The sequence below is a fragment of the Mus pahari genome, chromosome 14 (assembly GCF_900095145.1).
Source record: "Mus pahari chromosome 14, PAHARI_EIJ_v1.1, whole genome shotgun sequence".
Classification (NCBI taxonomy): Eukaryota; Metazoa; Chordata; class Mammalia; order Rodentia; family Muridae; genus Mus; species Mus pahari.
The window spans coordinates 55,385,013-55,404,007 of NC_034603.1; the positions used below are offsets into that span (position 1 = coordinate 55,385,013).

Genomic DNA, 18,995 nt, shown 5'->3' on the forward strand with positions numbered 1-18,995 from the left:
ATGTGGTTGCTGGGATTTGAACTCAGGACCTTTGGAAGAGCAGTCGGTGCTCTTACCCACTGAGCCATCTCACCAGCTCCGGGTCCTCTTCAAGAACAGTATGTGTTGTTAATCACTGAGCTGCCTCATCAGTTTCCAAAGGTTTCTTTCTTTTTCAAGTTTGCTATTTTAATTTGTGTGTGTGTGTGTGTGTGTGTGTGTGTGTGTGTGTGTGTGTGTGTGTAAAAACATGGATTTTTAAAATGCCGTGGTTTCTTACCTTCTGGCCATTGTGAAGAATACACTTATGTAGATTAATTTATTTAGTCGTTGGTTTTTGTTTTTGTTTTGAGACAGGATTTCTCTTGTTTCCTGACTGGCCTCGAACTCAAAGAGCTCCACCTGCCTCTATCTCCCGAGCGTTGGGATTATAGGTGTGTATTATTCCTGGCTTTGTGGTTTGTTGCTTTTGAAGAGCCATCCTACTGAGTGTGGATTGTATCTTTATAATTGTTACCATAATAGAGCAGCTCTCTTTAAAATCATTTTGGGAACAGGGTTATTTTTAAGTTGGCCAAATAGACCTTGGACTGGGAATCTTCTGCTTTGCCTCCAGACCAACTGGAATTGTGGGTTACCTGATCAGGCCTGACTAGAACTGTAGGGTCTCAGAGGAACTTAAGACAAGGTAGAAAGGACATTTCAAATATTATCACTGAGAAGGTCGATTATGAAGGGCAGAGAAAGTGCGGGTGGGGGTGGGGGGCTGTGTAACTGCCTGTCTGGGATCAGTCTGCAGAGCCGCTTGCTGTCTTACCCTTCTCCCACTCTTGGACGTCAGCACTGTGGCCAGTAAAATGTGGACGGCCATGGAGGAGGCAGTCAGTGTCAGTTCCTAGAAAACTATTTGATTGTATGATTAACAGATAGCCTCACAGTTCCTCCTAGAACCTGCCTGCTCACATAGTGGCTTTAGCCCTTGAGTAGGGTTTCTGCTCCTCAGCCTGTGGAGGCAGAGCTATCTGCCAAAGGACTGATGGAATGGGAAGGGACACTTGGCATCTACTCTGTCTGTATCTGTACTAGGTACTTTGCATGCACTTTCTCAACCTGAGTCTCACTGGTAAAACTATGTGAAATGGACTGTAGAGATGGCTCAGTAGTTAAGAGCACCGACTACTCTTCCAAAGGTCCTAAGTTCAAATCCCAGCAACCACATGGTGGCTCACAACCATCCATAATGAGATCTGACGCCCTCTTCTGGTGCATCTGAAGACAGCTACAGTGTACTTAGATATAATAATAAATAAGTCTTTTTTAAAAAAAAAAAAAGAAGAAAATAAAACTGTGAAATGTCTCCAACTGAACTTGAGACTGCACAGCTCATTAAAGGAAGGGTTGTCCTAGTCTAGTTTGCTTCCAGGAGGCAGATTCATTGTCTTGACTCCTTTGCAGCAGGCACCAGACCCCTAGTGATTCGGCTGGTTGTCGTCAGTACTGGACATCCACGGGTAAAACCCTTCTTATTGGACAGGCAGTGGTGGCACACCACACGCCTTTAATCCCAGCACTTGGGAGGCAGAGGCAGGCGGATTTCTGAGTTTGAGGCCAGCCTGGTCTACAGAGTGAGTTCCAGGACAGCCAGGGCTATACAGAGAAACCCTGTCTCGAAAAAAAACAAAAACAAAAACCTCTTCTTACTGGCTGTCCAGGGACATAGGTGGAAAGGCTGTGTCACTCCCTTCCCAGGGTTAGAACTGCTTCCCAGCTCCCCATGGTGAGTCTCTCCTCAGGTGCCTTGCTTGAGCTGTTGCTTTGGGGAGCTGCTGTGGCCCCTCTAGCAGGGCAGGCTCAGGCTGAGTCTTTGTCTTCCTCTCTAGAATCATTGCGATGATGAGTCCAGAGGACAGCTGGGTCTCCAAGTGGCAGCGTGTCAGTAAGTATCTTTCTTACACGTGCACATGAACTCACGCGCGCGCACACATGCATCCTACCTGTCTTCAGTGGTTTTCATTCTTAACTTAGTCCCATTTTAATCTCTCTTCCTCAGGTAACTTTAAGCCAGGTGTATATGCTGTGTCCGTCACTGGTCGCCTGCCCCAAGGTAATAGTTGTAACCGCAGCAGTGAGCCCCTGCCAGGCCCAGCAGAAGTCTATTCTCCCAGTACCCCTTCCCTGATCTTAGGTGATAGGCAGGCAGCTCCAGTGCCGGGGATGGGGTGGTGGGCATCTTTATCCTTGGGACTGTCTCATGGGACTGTTTCTTTTTCTGTCATAGGAATCGTGCGGGAGCTGAAAAGTCGAGGAGTGGCCTACAAATCCAGAGACACAGCAATAAAGACCTAGCTAGGTGCAGGCCATAGCATCTTATTCTTTACTTCCGTACTTGTTTTCTTGTGGAACTAAACAGGTGGGACCCCAAAGACTCCCCGCCCTCCATCTCAGAATCAGCAGACTCCATGAAAGCAGCACACCCGGCCTTACGTCATCTACTCTCTGACCACTGGTGAAGCGGGAGTGTCTGGGCGGACTCTCAGAGGCTGTATCAGAAGAAGCTGATTGCCCACCTCTGGTCAGGGTTTTGCCTTTGTCTACAGGCAGGACTTTGGTTCAAATACCAATAAAATGAACCTTTGGAACATACTTGAAAGGGTACTGAGGCCCGGCCTTGTATTCCTTTTCCTCTCACAGTGAGGCCTTCCTTGCCCTGTGAGCTCTGAGGTAGTGCAGCTGACGTCCTTTCTCTGGCCTGCCTGTGAGGGGTACGATGCTCTGCTGCTCTTGCTGCTGTATCGGGGGAATGCCTGCTGTCCTGAGGCAAGGTGCACACCCTCCTTTGAAGGAACCCAAGGCTCCTTAGTGCCTTCACCCTGATGCTCCTACTTCTCTCACTTCCTGTGTCTGTCTCTATGCTCTTGCTGTACCTCTGCCAGGCTCGGTTCATGTTCCCCTTAGTACCCTTAGTGGCTGTTGGGTCTTGATCTGGGTTTTTGTGTTTCCATGGAAAACAGGCCCTCCTCTAGCTAAGAAGGGAGCCATCCATGGGTAATGCCACATTGGCCAAGATGTGTCGTTTTTATAATAAAATATTTACCATATATTCTTACTTAAGTTAAAGAAATTATATCCCCATTTTGGTTTCTCTTTAGTTTCCATCTGTAAAATAGGAGTAATTATTCCTGTTTACCCTGTTTGTTTCAGGGTTGTAAGGACTGGAAATAAAGAATAAGAAAAGTAGATAGATAGCTCCCCTAAAAGGGCCAGCTGTGGCACATGCCTGAAATCCAGCCCCCAGAGTCTGAGGTGGGGGTTAGGTCAAGCCTGGGGTACATAGTGAGACCTCATCTCAAAAAGCCAAATAATAGTAAAGAGCACTGCATAGTTTGTTGTCTGATTACATCGTCTAAACAATTAGGCAGAATTGGAGACGAGGCCCAGAGCCTTCCCGCTGGGGGAGCACCACCTTGCTAGCGGAGGTACCTGCACTAGACTCTCTCTCACTGGTGTCACCTGCTGACCCTGTGCTTGCCATCTCAGCCTGTGGAAAACGAGCTGGTGGTGACCAGGCTACTCATCCAGCCACAGGTCCCCACCAGGAGTGGTTTCATTCACCTGCACCCTCAAGCTCTGAGGGAACCGATCATCACCCTCAGCTCCAAACCAAGCTGTTGAAGGGGTTCCCTAGCCCAGCCATCTAAAATAAAGATGCCATCACTGGTGAACTCTGCAGTGAGTTTCATTTGGAAGGGGCCTTGGCGGCTATCCAGAGTGGACCTTACCTCCTGGAGGGAACAAGAAAGTTTCCCCAAGAGGGTCTAGGCTGTGGAGCCAACACCTCAGCTTTCACTGGCTTTTTCAGAAGTCCCCTGGAAAGCCCCAGTTGCTGTTGTGTGTACATGACCCGGATGTGACTGCGTGGTGAGAATGGAAACAGTTGTGGGGAGGGGAGGCAAGAAGAGCCTGCACAAATAACCACATTGGGGCTGCTTGAGTCCCACGCCTCTTGGGCCCCAACTGTCAGTCTCACAGGAAGTAAAAGACAGTGGCTGTCGGCCATGGGGGGCATGGGTCTTGTTGCAGCGTAATCCACCTGGGAGCTGGTTTTCCATCCCTCTCACCCTGTGGTACTAGAACCTCCTATATTAGCTGCTGCCCAGCAGCCCAGACAGGCAAGAAAGTGCTAGAAGTCCTACCCTTTAAGCCGAAAGACGCTCGAGACAGGAGTTTGGTTCTAGACTCTCAGGGTGGGCTGTCCTGTGGCACAGGGGCCTTTCAAATTCTAGGACTGCTGTTTGTGTTCTACCTCCTTAAGGGTGCAGAGCTTGCTAAAGTTTAGACCTACCCTAGCTTAGGTTTGAGTAGACCCCAGTCTTCAGCCACTCCCTCTGACTCCTTCAGTGCTGGGGGTTCAACCAGAAGCCTCGTTGTGCATGCTAGGCAAGCCTTCTACCACTGAGCTATCCCCAGCCCTTGCACTTGTGGAGTTATACCTCGCTAATTTTCTGTACTGGTGAGAAAGTCAACTATAATGCAGGCTGGCTTTGAACTTGGGATTCCCTCTGCCTCCCAAGTAGCTGGGATGGTAGGCTTGCACCACGAGGCCTGGATCCTCTTGGTGTCTTGTTCCGTGGTTTGACCCCTGGCCCTTGAGGCTCCTCCCCTGTTCAACGGGTATATTCAGCTCAGACAAAACTAGCAGCAGCACCTGGCGAGCTGCTTTGAGACTGTTGCCTCATCCTCAGGTTCTGCCCCCTGGTATTGATCTCCCCAAAGCTGGGGGGGGGGGGGCACAGTAGCAGCGCAGTGGTGACCAGAAGCTGGTAGAGCAAGAGTCTCGATGTCTCAGCAGAGAGCAGTTTCCCTAAGAATAAGGGTGACGGGATGGCTTGCCAGGGTGGGGGCAGACCCTGATGTTGAGGTAGCCACTATGTTCCCCACAGCCTGTCCCCAGCCAGCTCCTCAGTCTTCAGGCCTGGCTCCTGTCAGACACTGATCTCTGAGGATGCCAGAGGCAGGTGGGCAGTGGTAAAGACAGACTTCCCTTTGGAAGTCTAGCTCCCACTCAGCATCTATAAAGACTTTGGTGTAAATAGTAGTTGGTCGTTGACAAAAGTCTTTGACATCCATGATCTGATCGGATCTGAAACTCCTTGTTTAGCAACAGAGACAAGCTGTGAGGGTTAAAGTGGCTTAGCCACAATTTAGTAGTGGGGCCTTAGCGCAAACAATACAATGTCCACAGTTGAGCACTGATGTTCCTCACCTGGTTACTGCCCATATGAGGGTTAGGCAGAAGTTTGAGCATTAGCTTTTTGTTTGAGGTCCCAACACCTAGCCCCCCACCCCAGACCCTGCTGACCTCCCTACTTAACGCCTCTAGTCCCCAATCAGAACTTAGCCACGAGGCAGTGGAGTGCTAGGCCAGAGAGGAGGAGGCCAAAGGGAAACGGCCAGTTCTCTTCAGCAGCATTGTCCATCCAACTCCAAGTCCTAAGCACCTGCCAACCCGTGCCCACATTTCCCATCCTCTTCCCTGTTGTCTTCTCTGCCTCCCTCCACCTGAGCCTAATTGTGGCCCCCAACACAACCTGGTGGGACACAGACCCTTGTGTATGGTGAAAACATGTTCCTGCTGAGGGCAAGAACTCCTGCGTCTCCGACCTGCTACCTCTGCCAACCCTGGCCCCATGACTTCAAATCGTTGTGTCTACACAGTTTCTTCTTTTCCTTTCTCTTCTTCTCTAATTTTCTTTTTTCTTCTGTTATCTCCCTTTTCTTTTCTTTTCTTTTCTCTCTCTCTCTCTCTCTCTCTCTCTCTCTCTCTCTGACAGGGTCTCACTATTATAACCTTTCCTGGTTTATCTAGAACTCACTGGAACAGACTGCAGTTGAATTCAAAGATCAACCTTCCTCTGCCTCCCAAGAGCTGGGACTAAAAATATGTGCCACTGTGCTCAGGGCAGAGCTTCTCTACAAAACCCAGTTGGCAAAGCTATAGGCCCAGTTGGCAAGACAGATGCGCCTGTGTTAGGCACGAGTGGGAGAAAGCACACAGGATATCAAAATGCCAGGAAGGTGTATTATTTCCCTTCTTTCTCTCAACCAACCACTGAGCTACACTCCCCTGCTTTGAGATAGTTCATCCAATTATTCGAGCTAGTCTAGAACTTACTCTGTAGCCCAGGCTGGCCTTGAACTTGCAGAGATCTGCCTGCCTCTGCTAGTACTGGGACTAAAGGTGTATATCACCACTGCCCCGCACGATTTGAACTCTTAATCCTAACAAGTAGCTGGCATTACAGTGCTACACATCTCAATTTGCCTCCCTGCTTCCTTCCTCTCTCATCCTCTCTCCCTTCCTCCCTCTCCCTCTCCTCCCCTCCTCCCCCTCTCTTCCTCTTCCCCCCACCTCCGTGTGTGTGTGTGTGTGTGTGTGTGTGTGTGTGTGTGTGTGTGTGTGTGTTGCTGAGGATTGAACCAGGGATCTTGTGTATAACAGGCAATATTCTACCATTGAGATATATACCTAGTCTTATTTTTTTAATGTATTATATACTTTGCCATCTGCACACAAGAATCAGGATACGACTTAAACCTCTACATAACTCAAAGTCATTGTTATGAGCCTCCATATTTGAATCCTGTGGTAAAATGATTTCAGGACTGATTATTTTTTTACCTCTTGGATTCACAGCCTGTCAGCTGTCGCGTCTGTCATTCATTCATGGCAGTCTCCCTTCTAGTTTTGCTTGAGCTGAAGGAACAGACGGCTACATTTGGTACATACTGTAGTGTGGCGGGTGAATGAGTAAGGCTTAGATCAAGAAAAGCACATGGCTGCTTGCCTGGGCCTTCGGTTGGGTGCAGAGACCTCCATCTGGGGGAGGGTGAGCTTCGGACTACTTGGGCCGTAGCGCTGAAGGCAGAGAGCACATTGGGGCTAGTGGAGTATTATTAAGGCCTCCACCTTGTGAGGGACAGGACCAGACCACACCAGCCTGATTCCAGGAGAAACCATGGCTGCACGATGTGTCCTCAGAGGTTTTGCCTCAAGGTGCTGCCATACTCTGTGAATGTCCCAGGGACAGGAACCAAGGGCACACCACACTGCCCTGCACTGTTGACATCAACATGTCAAGATCTTGAAGAATTAGGATGAAAACCATCATCCCATTGAGTTCTGGCGCTCCATCTCAACAGGTCCCTTTGGGAGAGGACTCGAGCCCCTTGGCGCTTTCCTCGAGGCTCATCCCTTGGTTGATAGGCGCCTGTAAGTCAGGGAGCTAGCAGGCCCATTTCCAGAGCTCTGTGTGTTGCTTCTGTATGTGGACCTCCTGCCCACAGACTGAGCCCTTGCATTACACAGCAGACAGAGGCATGGGCTTCAGACACCAAGGCAGGACCCCTAGTTGCTTTCCAAAAAAGTGTTTCTCCTTCCTTCTCTGAAAACCCAGCATCTGCCACCTTCGATTTTTTTTTTTTCCCTTTGAAAAAAAGATACCTGTAGGGCCATTAACCAGCAAAGGGTGGTGGCGCTGGTGATAGGACGATATGGTAACTGTTGACTGTTCCCTCGGGGGTTGAATAGCAAAAGTTGGAAAGGAAAACACAACTCTGTACTTGGGAGGGGAAAGAGCCTTAAGAGGGGGCCAGTAACAACCTAGTTTTCTCTGGAACTCTGGACCTGACGGGGACTGGATGACCTGAGACCACGGAGTGACGGGAAAGCCCAGAGACAACCAGGCAGCTTCCCCATCTCATAAAGGCAGCTGCCTCACTTTCTCTGGGCCGCTGAAGAGACTCACTTCCTCAGCTCCGCCCCCTAGAGAAGCAGCAAGATGGAGGGCGGGCCTCAGACAGAGAGGTGGGGCATGACCTGGGATCCAGGCTTCTGCTGGGCTACAAGAGGTAGGGGAGGCAGGCATGTCCCTGGATTAGGCAATGATCAGTCTCTTCTACCGAAGGAGAGAATAATCGCCCCCCACCCTCACCCCACACAATCCTCTTAGAAGTACCAGGGCCGGAATTGAACCCATGCCCTTGCAAAAGGATCTTTCCTGACAACTGGGGGCAAGAACATGGTGGGAAATTGCCAGTGGCCTGTGGTTCCTTCAGTGCAAGTAGACTCTCATGTGGCAATTTCCAGGTTCAAAACTACATCGGGTCCTCAGTTCCCTTCTCACAGAGGAGAAGGTTTGAGCAGCGTACTGGATTAGCCTTTCCCCTTGCCAGTCGCTGCTGCATGCTTACAGGATCTGGGTAGGGGAGGGCAGTCCTCCTTGGGCTCCTTTTGCCTCCAGGAACCCCAACATGCAGTTGGGGCCGGGGGAGTGTGTAGCTGTGCGTCTGCAGACCGCAGCATCAAGGTCCCTTTGGGAGTCAGGCCCCCCATACCCAGCTATGTTCACTAACCCTCAGACCCTTAGAGGAGGCGAGCTCGGGTCCCCTGCCCCCATCTCCCACCTCCATTTGTCCCCAGCCTCTCGCCTCCCCCTCTTGGAACCACAGCCCCATGACGCTGACACTCATGCTCCATTGGTCTACGTGGAGCACATTTGCCCTTATTTGGCTAGGCCAGCTCCAGGCTGGGCCTCCACCTCCAGCCCAGCCCCCACAGGCCCTGTCTCTGTCTCTCTCACTTCGTCTTTTTGAGGTTTGGCTGTGGGGCCCAGTGGGCGTCACTTCAAACGCACTTTCTGGTTGAGTCACTTTTAACGGCTCAGTGCTGTGAACGGCTGGAGCTGGGGCTCTTTGCTCTGTCCCCGGGCACCCTCTGGGCTTGGTGGCTAACCCTCCCCCACCTGACCGCTGAAGACCTGGGTGGATGATGACCTTCGGCAGGTTTTGCAGACCACTCGGTGACCCCATTTAGTCACATCCACTGTCCCATCTTACAAGCCTGGGGCAGGGAAGTGGGCCCTGAGTCCCTCCCATAGCTTTTCCAGCTTTTTCCAGCTCCTTCCTTAGCTGGGGATCGGGGGGACAGACAGGTCTTCATGGGAGAACTGCATTCTTCGAGGCAATTAGAATTGACTCTTTCGGGAGGGCAGAAAAACGGGGTGCAGACTGTCGGTCTGACATTTAGGAAGAAGAAACTTAACCTGGCCGAGATTCCGGTTCCTCAATTTGAAATGGGGATACTGACATTTGCCTTACTGGGTCAGCGAGATCAAATGCACTGGATTCTCCTCCGGCATGGAGAATGCGACATGGAAGCCAGGCTAGCTCCTGCATGTGATGGGCTCTTCTTCCCTCACCTTATCTTGTATTTCCAGCTGTGTCTGGGGCGTGAGGAATCCTGTGGCGGGCAAAGGTTGACAGAAAAGCTAGAGAGCCCTTCTGCCCCGAGCCCTCTGGACTTTAGGATGTCTACTGTACATCCATCCATCTGTGAAGACGTACGGCTGCCCTGTGGTTTGGTGGGTTTAAAGCGTGGTACTGTTGCTTCCTCCTACCACGAAGGGCCTTGGACCTTTGTCCTTGGGGATACTCCAGAGTGAAAGCAGGTCCTTCAATCAACTCTCTCCTCCATTCTAGAGCCAAGCAGGCAGGACATGGGGTTCAGGGAAGATTCAGTCACAGGCCCAAAGTTACACTGTAAGAGCTTCAAGAATCTTGTCCCTCCATTTTGTGCTCTTGGCTGTCCCCTTATCAAGGGTAGGATTTAGGTTGCTTGACAGATGGTAGCAGGCACTACGATCTCCCTCTCTCCCAACCCCCTCTCCTTGCTTGCTTTCCTGCGTCCGTGTGATCAGAGGAGACGCAGCCCAAGCATGCACACGCTTCACATTCACTGTGTGGCCTGGCCTCTCTTATGGCATGGAGATGGAGAGGTGAATGTGTGGGGCCCAGGCTGGATCCTACACATGGCAGGCACACACACTCACACACACCACAGGGGGCGGGAGAGAGAGAGAGAGAGAGAGAGAGAGAGAGAGAGAGAGAGAGAGAGAGAGAGAGAGACTGTTTAATCTGGAGCTGGAATGGCTATGCACATTAGGCCTTACACCCATGTGTAGACAGAACTTTCCTCTTTTTCTGCCAGCATCCTTAGGAGATCACGGAGGGGAATGCTGCTGCTTCTGGTTTTGTAACCACTCCCACAGCTGTGGTGAGGGTGCCTCTCTCCCTTCCACAAGCATCCCCCTTCTTCCCCAGACCTTCTGCTTCTTCCCAGATGCTGTGGAAAGAACCCTGCCCTTGGCCCTCACCTCAGCCTGCCTTCTGTTTCTCTCTCTGCTTGCAACTTGGCTTCCTAAGGGCGGGTGTGCTACTTGAATCCCCTGTCCCGTGACCTCTGAGCTGCTGAGCCAGAGGCCTATAAAACAGCTTCCCAGACCGAGCCGTGTGGCACATGTGTTGGAGCTGCCCTTTGTCTGACAAGACATGAGCATGGGGTTGAATCTGAAAGACGTCTGGACAGAGGAGGCAGAGACCAAGGGAGACTGCCTGTCCATTCTCCTGGCCTCACAGGGAGCAGCCCTCTTGCTCCCAAGGCACTGAGGTGACCCGGGATCCTCCTAGGTGCCGAACTGACCTCTGCTGGGGACTTGGTTGGGGCACTTCTGTCCACCGACCCTTGCTTTGCTTTTGTGACCGGCTTTACCAGGTTTTGCGGTGCTGGGGGATCAGTTTCCCTCCTCTGTGGGAACTCTTGCCTCAATGCTGGCTCCCTCAAGGGTGGGCCTCTCTGCCTTCTCCACTTCCTGTTTGCAAGTGGTTAGCTCCTGTGGCTTCTCTCATCAGAAGCAGGTTATCTGGCCTGCCATCTCTGCCTGCTTGTCTGTCGGCCCACTGAGTGAGGCCCCAGGCCCGTGCAGCTGGGGTGAAGTCTTGGTTTTTATCTCAGTGCTTTCACTCTGGGCCTTCGCTCCTTCTAAGGCAAAGGCCTTAGACAAAGGCCTTCGAAAGACCTCTTCTCCGCCTCTTCTCTTTGCCCAGTTACCCCTTCCGCACTCTCTCCCACTTGAGTTTACTTCTTCCAGAAGGTCTCTGCTGGTACCCACCCTACCCCTCTCCCTGGGTCAGCACCAAAGAAGGACTACTACCCCAAATTTTGGGAGGTACCTACCCAAAATTCCCCTACATCCCCCTGCAGTGACCCTGAGTCCCTTCTCAACTCTACCCCTCCCAGAAACTGAGAGTGCTCCATAGTGGGCCTATGTGCTCTCTTCAGGCCCGTAGCCTTTATCTCAGCATCCACAGTGGCTGTCCTCAGAGTTAGTTAGGAAGGGATGGGAGGAAAAGGCTTTGTTTCTGGAGCTTCCCAGGTCTGGGGCTCATCTCTTCAGTGAATAGGGGTTTGTTTCCCATCCCCATTCTCCTCAGCCCTCCTTTCACTTAGGGGAGATCCCAGGAAATAAGAATCTCCCAGAATCAGGGGCTGGAGATATAGCTGTGTTGGTAGAGCACTAGCCTAGAATGCACTAAGCCTGTGGTCCCAGCACTTAAGGGAGGGGCAGGAGGATCAAAGTTCAAGGTCAGTCTTGGTTATATAGCAAGTCCAAGACCCAGCCTGAGCTACATAGGACCCAGTCTTTAAAAAGGGGGGTGGGGTGAGTCCGGAGAGATGACTCAGCAGTTAAGAGCAGTCATTGGCTGCTCTTCCAGGGGAGCCTGGGTTCAGTTCTCAGCACCTGCATGACAGCTCACAACTGTCTATCACAATTCCAGGGGATCCTACACCTTCATATAGACAAACACCAATGTAAATATAATTATTTACAATAAAAATACATTATTTTAAAAAAAATAATAAAAAACACCGCACAAAAAACAGCCAAGCATAGTGGTGTGTATACCTTTGATCTTAGCACAGGAGAGGCAGAGGCAGGAGGATCTTTGTGAGTTCGAGACCAGCCTCTTCTACATAGTGAATTCCAGGATAACCAGGACCACACAGAGAAACCCTGTCATTTAAGTGAAAACCAGAAAGGACTTTGGAGGATATTTTCCCACAGAATGTAAACGGTGGCAGCTGCCTCCTGTGTGCCTCACTGTGTCTGGACGTGTTCCCAAGGGTGGACTTCGAATCATCTACTTGAACTCTCTCTCCTTAACCAAGAAAGCCATTAAGACCTCCCCTTCCACATCCAGACCACCACCGATGATTCCGTTTGTCTCTTCCGGAGGAGCTCAGGCAGCAGGAAGCTTTGGGGGCAACAGAGGGGGTTAGGCCTGTCCTTTAGCGACACCTGTGTGCTCCAGGACAACTGTCAGTCCCGTCACTGGCCGAGTGTCTTTGCAGGTGGCAGGGATGTTCAGGAGTGGATGGGAGGCCCTCCAGATGAGCTGTTGTCCTGAGCTGGCTGCATCTACTGTGTGTGGCTCTAGGGTGTCCAGCATCTCAACGGCTCACAGGTGTGCACCCCATTCCTCACGGCACACACCCACTCTTCTGACACTTACGGGCCTCATGTCCTTGCCCTTTCGTTCTCTTTTCTCTGGTTCTCACTTTTAGGGGTTTTCAGGCGCAGGGACCCTGAACTCCTCCTCCTCAGTTCCTTTGTTCTTCAGCCCCGACCTCAAGATGGGAACCACAGAAAATTCCAAACCCTCCAAGAAACTCCCTGATCCCAGAAACTCTATGGCTAGCGATGACCCCCTGGGGGAGGTTTGGGGCACTAAAGACTGTCCACAGAGGGGACATAGCCTCTCGGACGGAGAACCCACCATCCTGCTCTGGACAGAAGAGGAGCCGGAGTGCTTCTTGGACTGAGGGCTGCCTGGTGACAAGTTGTCACCTACTCAGACATCTACAGCACAACAGAGACCAGAAGCCAGGCCCCGCCTTTCGTTCTGTGGCACATTGTCTCTAGGACACGGTGTCTTCCCAGTGATAGCTCTAGGACTATCCTAAGCCCCAAAGGATAGGGGTCCAGAAACCCAGGTTACTGCACAACTTTGATATTCTTATCCTCTTTTATCTTATCTCCGGGGGCAGCCACTTCCCCTCCACCCAGGTCTGAGGCCTGGTAGGGGTCTCTTAAAGGAACACTGACCTATTTTTGCCTAGCTAGCCTTTCGAGAATGTTTACCACGGTTCCTCCAGACCTTAGGGGTGAAGGGTCAGGTCCCTCCTTTCCTACTCTCACTTGAGGGTACTGGGACAGAGACACTCTTTTCCAGGTTGGCAGCCCTCTTGCAGAAGGAAAACACGTGGGTGGCACAGTCTCCTTTTCTCTGTCTGACCCTGCTCCAATTCCCTTCTAGGCCTGGAATCGGTAGTCCCTGAAGCCAGTGTGGATCTGTGGCCAGACACTCATGACTTTCCCAAAGGAGATACAGTGGTTCTTCCTATCTCCTCCTGCCTCCTCTAACTGCCCCTCAAGACCATTCTTGACCCCAGAGCCAAGCTCGCTCTCTCCTTGAGAGGCTTGGGGAAGCCGGGGAAATATATGGGTCTCCTACTCAGCCCCCTAAACTCCTCCTGCCCAGACTCCCACCACCTTGCTCCCATCCCCCAGCTAAGGGCCTAGGCTGAGCAGTTTCCTGTCTTCCCCATGGGGAAAGTGGGGGTTGACATGCAGGTGGGCGGGCCCCTGCCCACATCCTGTGGCCAAGAGAACCTCCTGTCAGAGCCCTTTTCCTCCCCTCCCCCAAAGACTACAAGGTACCTATGATCTACCCCAGGACCATTATCCCCGACATGCCTTGTTTTTGCATCCTTGTGGGCCCTAAAAACAGAATGAAAGCCGGGTGTGGTGGCACACACCTTTAATCCCAGCACTTGGGAGGCAGAGGCAGGTGGATTTCTGAGTTCGAGGCCAGCCTGGTCTACANAGTGAGTTCCAGGACAGCCAGGGCTATACAGAGAAACCCTGTCTCGAAAAATCAAACAAAAAAAAAAAAAGAAAAAAACCCAAAAAGACAGAATGAAGATAAAGACCCCACCTAATTGTGACCCACAACCCTATAGTGTGTGTTATGAGGGGCTAGGCTCCTCCTGGGGAAAGTGGTGGCTTTCAGAGATATTGAGGACACTGAACCTAAGGAAGATGTTGGTGTATGGGTTCCAACTCCCTGTCATGCCTCTCAGGAGAACTTCTCAGCCCTGCTTTGCTTGGTCGCAGTGACCAGAGGAAAGGCCCATGGGTGGGGGGCGGGCTCGGGGAACTGTATTTTTCTAGTGTTGGGATTAAGGACTTTTTTCTGGGCGCTCACTGAAGGCCCTAGCAGGGAACCGTTGTCTCCTGGGGTCACCTCCAATGAGTCAGTGTCAACTCTTGAACCATCTGCTGTGGCTGGAGCCATTGGGGAAGGGCAAGTCTGGGAGCCAGGAAGCCACCTGCCCCGGGCATGTGAGATGGCCTCTTCAGTCCCCCCACCCCACCCCACCCCACCCCCTCCCGCCAATACCCAGCCTTGTCCCTGGTTTCCTGTCAGTCTGCACTCCCCAGGGAGGGGAGGGGTGGCTAATCTCTGATGCAGTTGTGGAGGCGGGCTCCAAGACCGTTGGGGTTGGGCGCCCTGAGATCCGACCCACGTGGCCTCAGGGTTATAAGCCCTACCCACCCTGAAGGGAACCCCACTTCGGATCCTGCTCTTCTCAGCTCTGCAGCATCAGGTAAGACCTCAATCTTTACTCTGGCCTCAACCAGGGCTCTTTAATTCTGGGCCTAAGGCTCAGTGAAGGGTTTAGGGTGCAGGTTCTAAGTGGAGGCTTGGGGCTTGGGACAACAGGAGGGGCTGGGTGCCGGAGCTCCCTAACAAAACTTTAGGCAAAGGAGCAATGACTCTTGGGTCCACTGGCCTTCATTAGGGACAGTTTTTAAAATCTTTTAAATCTTCTTGTTATTTTGTCTTTTTTTTTTTTTTTTTTGCGGGAGCTGGGAACCAAACCCAGGGCTTTGCGCTTACCACTGAGCTAAATCCCCAACCCCATCTTTTAAATCTTCTAAAGGCAGAATTAAAAAAAGGAAAAATTGACTTCGGAGCTCCTCTCCCGGAAAACAAAAGTCTCTAAAGCTCTTAGGGAGGAGGGCCAGAGAGTAGGGAGGAGTTGCGAGAATGAGCAAAGGCTAAAACAGTAAGATTGGTATCAGCAAGTGGTGCCCAGGCATTTTTTCCACGCAACACGGCCGCCATTTCTGTCAACACTTTTGGATTCCAGCTTGAGGAGCAGCCAGGAGTGAGGGAGTCAGGGGCCTTGGTCCAATGGGGAGACTAGGGGCAGAGGCGTCTGGGAGTCGAGGCCTTTGTCTAATGGGAAGGCCGGGCACCCAGGCCTTTATGGGAGGAGGTCATGGCTGCCTCCGTTGGATTCAAGACAGTGTGGGTCATTCGGCTGGGAAGCACCACCCAGGAAGTTGCAGTTCTAAAGATGGGGATGAGCCCTCTGGAGTGGCCATGGACTCTACCTGAGTGTCCCCGAGAAGGGAGAGAATAGGGTGGAAACCCGGAGGGGGTTGGGGGGGGGAAGAAGGTTACAAAGAGGAAGTTGGGCCAGGGAAGAAGAGGCTCGTCTGGCGCCATGCTGAGTCACCACCCACAAGGCCCAGGGCGGGCCCTCTAGGGGGCCACAGGCAGGGTGGAGGGGTCCCTGGGAAGTTACACGGAGGGGAGGGGGCAGGGGTCTTCCTTAAAGCAGGAGTCGGCAAGAAGAGCAGGTGGCCTGAAGAATCCCCGTGGACAGACAGACAGTGCAGTCACCCATAAAGTAGAAAGCACTACTAACAGCACTGGAGGGTGTAGTGTTTCCTACTTTATGGATGAGTGCACTGTGGGCTTCGGAGACCACGCCACGCCGCGGCCCCCTGCCACCGCCCTCCACCCCAGCGTCAAGGAGACAGGTGAGCATCATTTGGCCAGGCTCCCCGAAAGACCTTTCCCGGCTCCCGCAAAGCACGGTGCTTCCTGACCCCCCAGATAACGTGGGGAAACACCACACCTGCTCTCGCATTCCCATCCTTGAGGTTATGGGGTGGGGCAGGATGAGTGGGGGGTCTTGGTCCTGCACTGCAGGCAGACTGGGGATTCCAGAAGGGAGACCAGATGGATGGGTAAGGATCATAGGGCCCTCCACACTAATAAAGAATGGACTGGTTTCACTTTTGTCTGAGACTCTGTTATTGGGGTTGTGTGAGTTTCCCCGGATGCCTGGGAACAGAACTGACGCAGAAAGACAGGCTTCGCTGACATGAGCAGAAGACTGTGTCCTGACTAAGACACAGCCTGGGGGGTGGAAAGGCTTGGGCCATCGGAAGCAGACTTTCTAGCACCGTGAACAAAGGGTATGAGGTGACCTCTACCTTTGACCCTAATTTCTGTGCCAGCTTCCTTTTACACTCTACCCCCAAAATGAAGACTGTTTGCCTCTGGTTTTGATCTCAGAAAGTCTAGAGCCATGGTTCTCAACCTTCCTAATGCTGCGACCCTTTAACACAATTCCTCAAGGTTGTCATTGCCCCCAACCATAAAATTATTTTCGTTGCTACTTCGTGTAAGTGTAATTTTTGCTACTGTAATAAATTGTAATGTAGATATCCGTGTTTTCTGATGGTCTTGGGCAACCCTGTAAAAGGGTTATCTGCCCCCCAAGAGATTGCAGCCCATAGCTTGAGAACCGCTGGTATAGAGGATTCTTTTTTTTTTTTTTTTTTAGATTTTATTTATTATTACAAATAAGTACATTGTAACTCAGCCGCACAAGAAGAGGGCGTCAGATTTCAGTACAGATGATTATGAGCCACCATGTGGTTGCTGGGATTTGAACTCCAGACCTTTGGAAGAGCAGTCAGTGCTCTTAACTGCTGAGTCATCTCTCCAGCCCAAGAGGTTTTGTTTTTTTTTTTTTTTTTTTTTTTTTTTGAGACAGCGTTTTTCTGTGTAGCCCTCGCTGTCCTGGCACTCACTCTGTAGACCAGGCTAGCCTTGAACTCAGAAATCCGCCTGTCTCTGCCTCCCAAGTGCGGGGATTAAAGGCATGTGCCACCACTGCCCAGCTCCAAGAGGATTCTTATTAGTGTAAGAGTTGGGCAAAACCACGCTAGCACAGTGTGTGCCCACCTGCCTTGTACAGGTCGACATGGGTCATTGGTGTTAATCGATCAAGTACACTTTCACCATCATGGTGTGCATTTCTTTTTTTTTTTTTTTTTCCAAGACAGGGTTTCTCTGTATAGCCCTGGCTGTCCTGGAACTCACTTTGTAGACCAGGCTGGCCTCGAACTCAGAAATCTGCCTGTCTCTGCCTCCCAAGTGCTGGGATTAAAGGCGTGCACCACCACGCCTGGCCATGGTGTGCATTTCATCAGGGCCTGTACACATGCTAGCCACATGCATGAACTGTGACATAGACAATGAGACATGGCTGGTGTATCATATGGGTATACAGTCACCTAGGACAAACACATGTTCATTAGTACTTACATATATAACGCCAAAAAACATACCCACTAGTGACATTCACATGTGGTGACTTCATGTACATATGACACAGCAAGATCGTCAAGATCTCTCTGGATTGCCACATCGGTGAATTGAAAAATGTGTGTGTGAATGCCGGTGAGTGTACCAATGTGCTGTGGTGTGCATATAGGGCCAGAGAACACCTTGCATGGAGGAGTTAGTTCTCCACTTTGGCCATGTGGTTACTGGGGATCAAACTCCAGTGGTCAGGCTTGGTGGCAAATATGTCCACCCACAGAGCCATCCTACAGACCAGATTGAAAAATGTGTTTTCGATTGCAAGCCAATTGTAGATATAATTACAACCCCAGCAACTGGAAGGGGGAGGACTGGCTTGGGCTGAGAGCCTATCAGAAAGGAAGCTGTCTCTTTATAATGTATAGACTTTGCTTGTTATTGTGATCTCCTCAATACAACAGGACAATTATTTTAGCGTTTACATCGTATTATAAAATAGGGATAAACAATCTAGAGATGATTTAAAGCATAAGGGAGGGCTGAGGGAAGAGCTCAGTGGTAGAGTGCTTGCCTAGCATGTGAGAGACACGGAAGCATGTGTATAAGCCATGGGCAGATATTTCATCACCTTACATAAAAGGACTTAAGTGTTTGAGAACTTGGTGGGGCATCCTGAGATGATCCTATAGACAATCCCCCTTAGGCATTGGAGGGCTGAAATTACATATACAGAGACAGCATGCACATCATGCCAGGCAAGTTTATCATCATCATATACATAGATCATTGTATGCCATTGTACATTATTACATGACAATGTGTCATAATGTGTTAGTGCTGTATAATGGCATAGATAGCCATCATTTATGGCAAAATGCAATGATAAACTCATACATAATTGCATGCACATAGACATTGTGGCAAATAGACATACAATGACACAAAATATGCACACACATATATATATATATCCAATGAGATTCATAGACAAAATAGCACACATACACGCAATGATCTTCTCCATGTATGCACAGGCATAGTCACTATACATACATTCTATACATGTATATGACATACATATACATGCTGACCAAAAGTTATATGACATAGCATGTGTGCTGATGTTTAGACTGCTTCAGAGAAATGAATGTTACCTTCTCCCTATGCAGTTCCCACCCCTACCCAGTTCCATTGGCTCTGGTCTGGGTGGAGCCTACTGTCTGGGAGGGGGGTGTTCCCTATGCTTTAGCTGCTATTCCATAAGGGTGCCACATGAGGGCCCTCGACCTTGGCTTGTCTTGCGTCTAGGAGCAACATTCTTATCTCTCTCGAGATCTAGGTGCCCCACATACAGGCAGACACCTGGGTGGGGGCAATTCCTATGTCCTTGTTCCCAAAAGCCATTTTTTTTTTCATAGCAAATAAATAAAGCCTAAGGCTAGACAGAAGATGAACTTCCTGATGGTTGAGGGCAAAACCAGCCTAACAGGTCTTGTCTTGTGATCTCCCCTGCTAGCCTGTGAAGGCTGAGCTGTCCCCCAAATGTGATCTGCCATGGGGAAGCTGAAGTAGTTTTTCAGCCTATGTCAACACTCTGTCCTTTTGCTTCTCTATTTTCAGACTTTTATTTCTTTGTTTTATCCCAAACC

General features: G+C 50.7%; 1 protein-coding gene across 1 annotated transcript in view; it reads left to right on the top strand.

Annotated features, from left to right (window-relative positions):
• Positions 1-2,625, top strand: part of Supt4h1 (SPT4 homolog, DSIF elongation factor subunit) — a 5,835-nt gene extending 3,210 nt beyond the window's left edge. The window contains exons 3-5 of the mRNA XM_021213270.2: positions 1,860-1,915; positions 2,030-2,083; positions 2,258-2,625. Coding sequence (XP_021068929.1) covers positions 1,860-1,915; positions 2,030-2,083; positions 2,258-2,325 — 178 coding nt within the window. The 3' untranslated portion in view covers positions 2,326-2,625. The remainder of the gene's footprint in view (positions 1-1,859; positions 1,916-2,029; positions 2,084-2,257) is intronic.
• Positions 2,626-18,995: the final 16,370 nt, after the last annotated feature.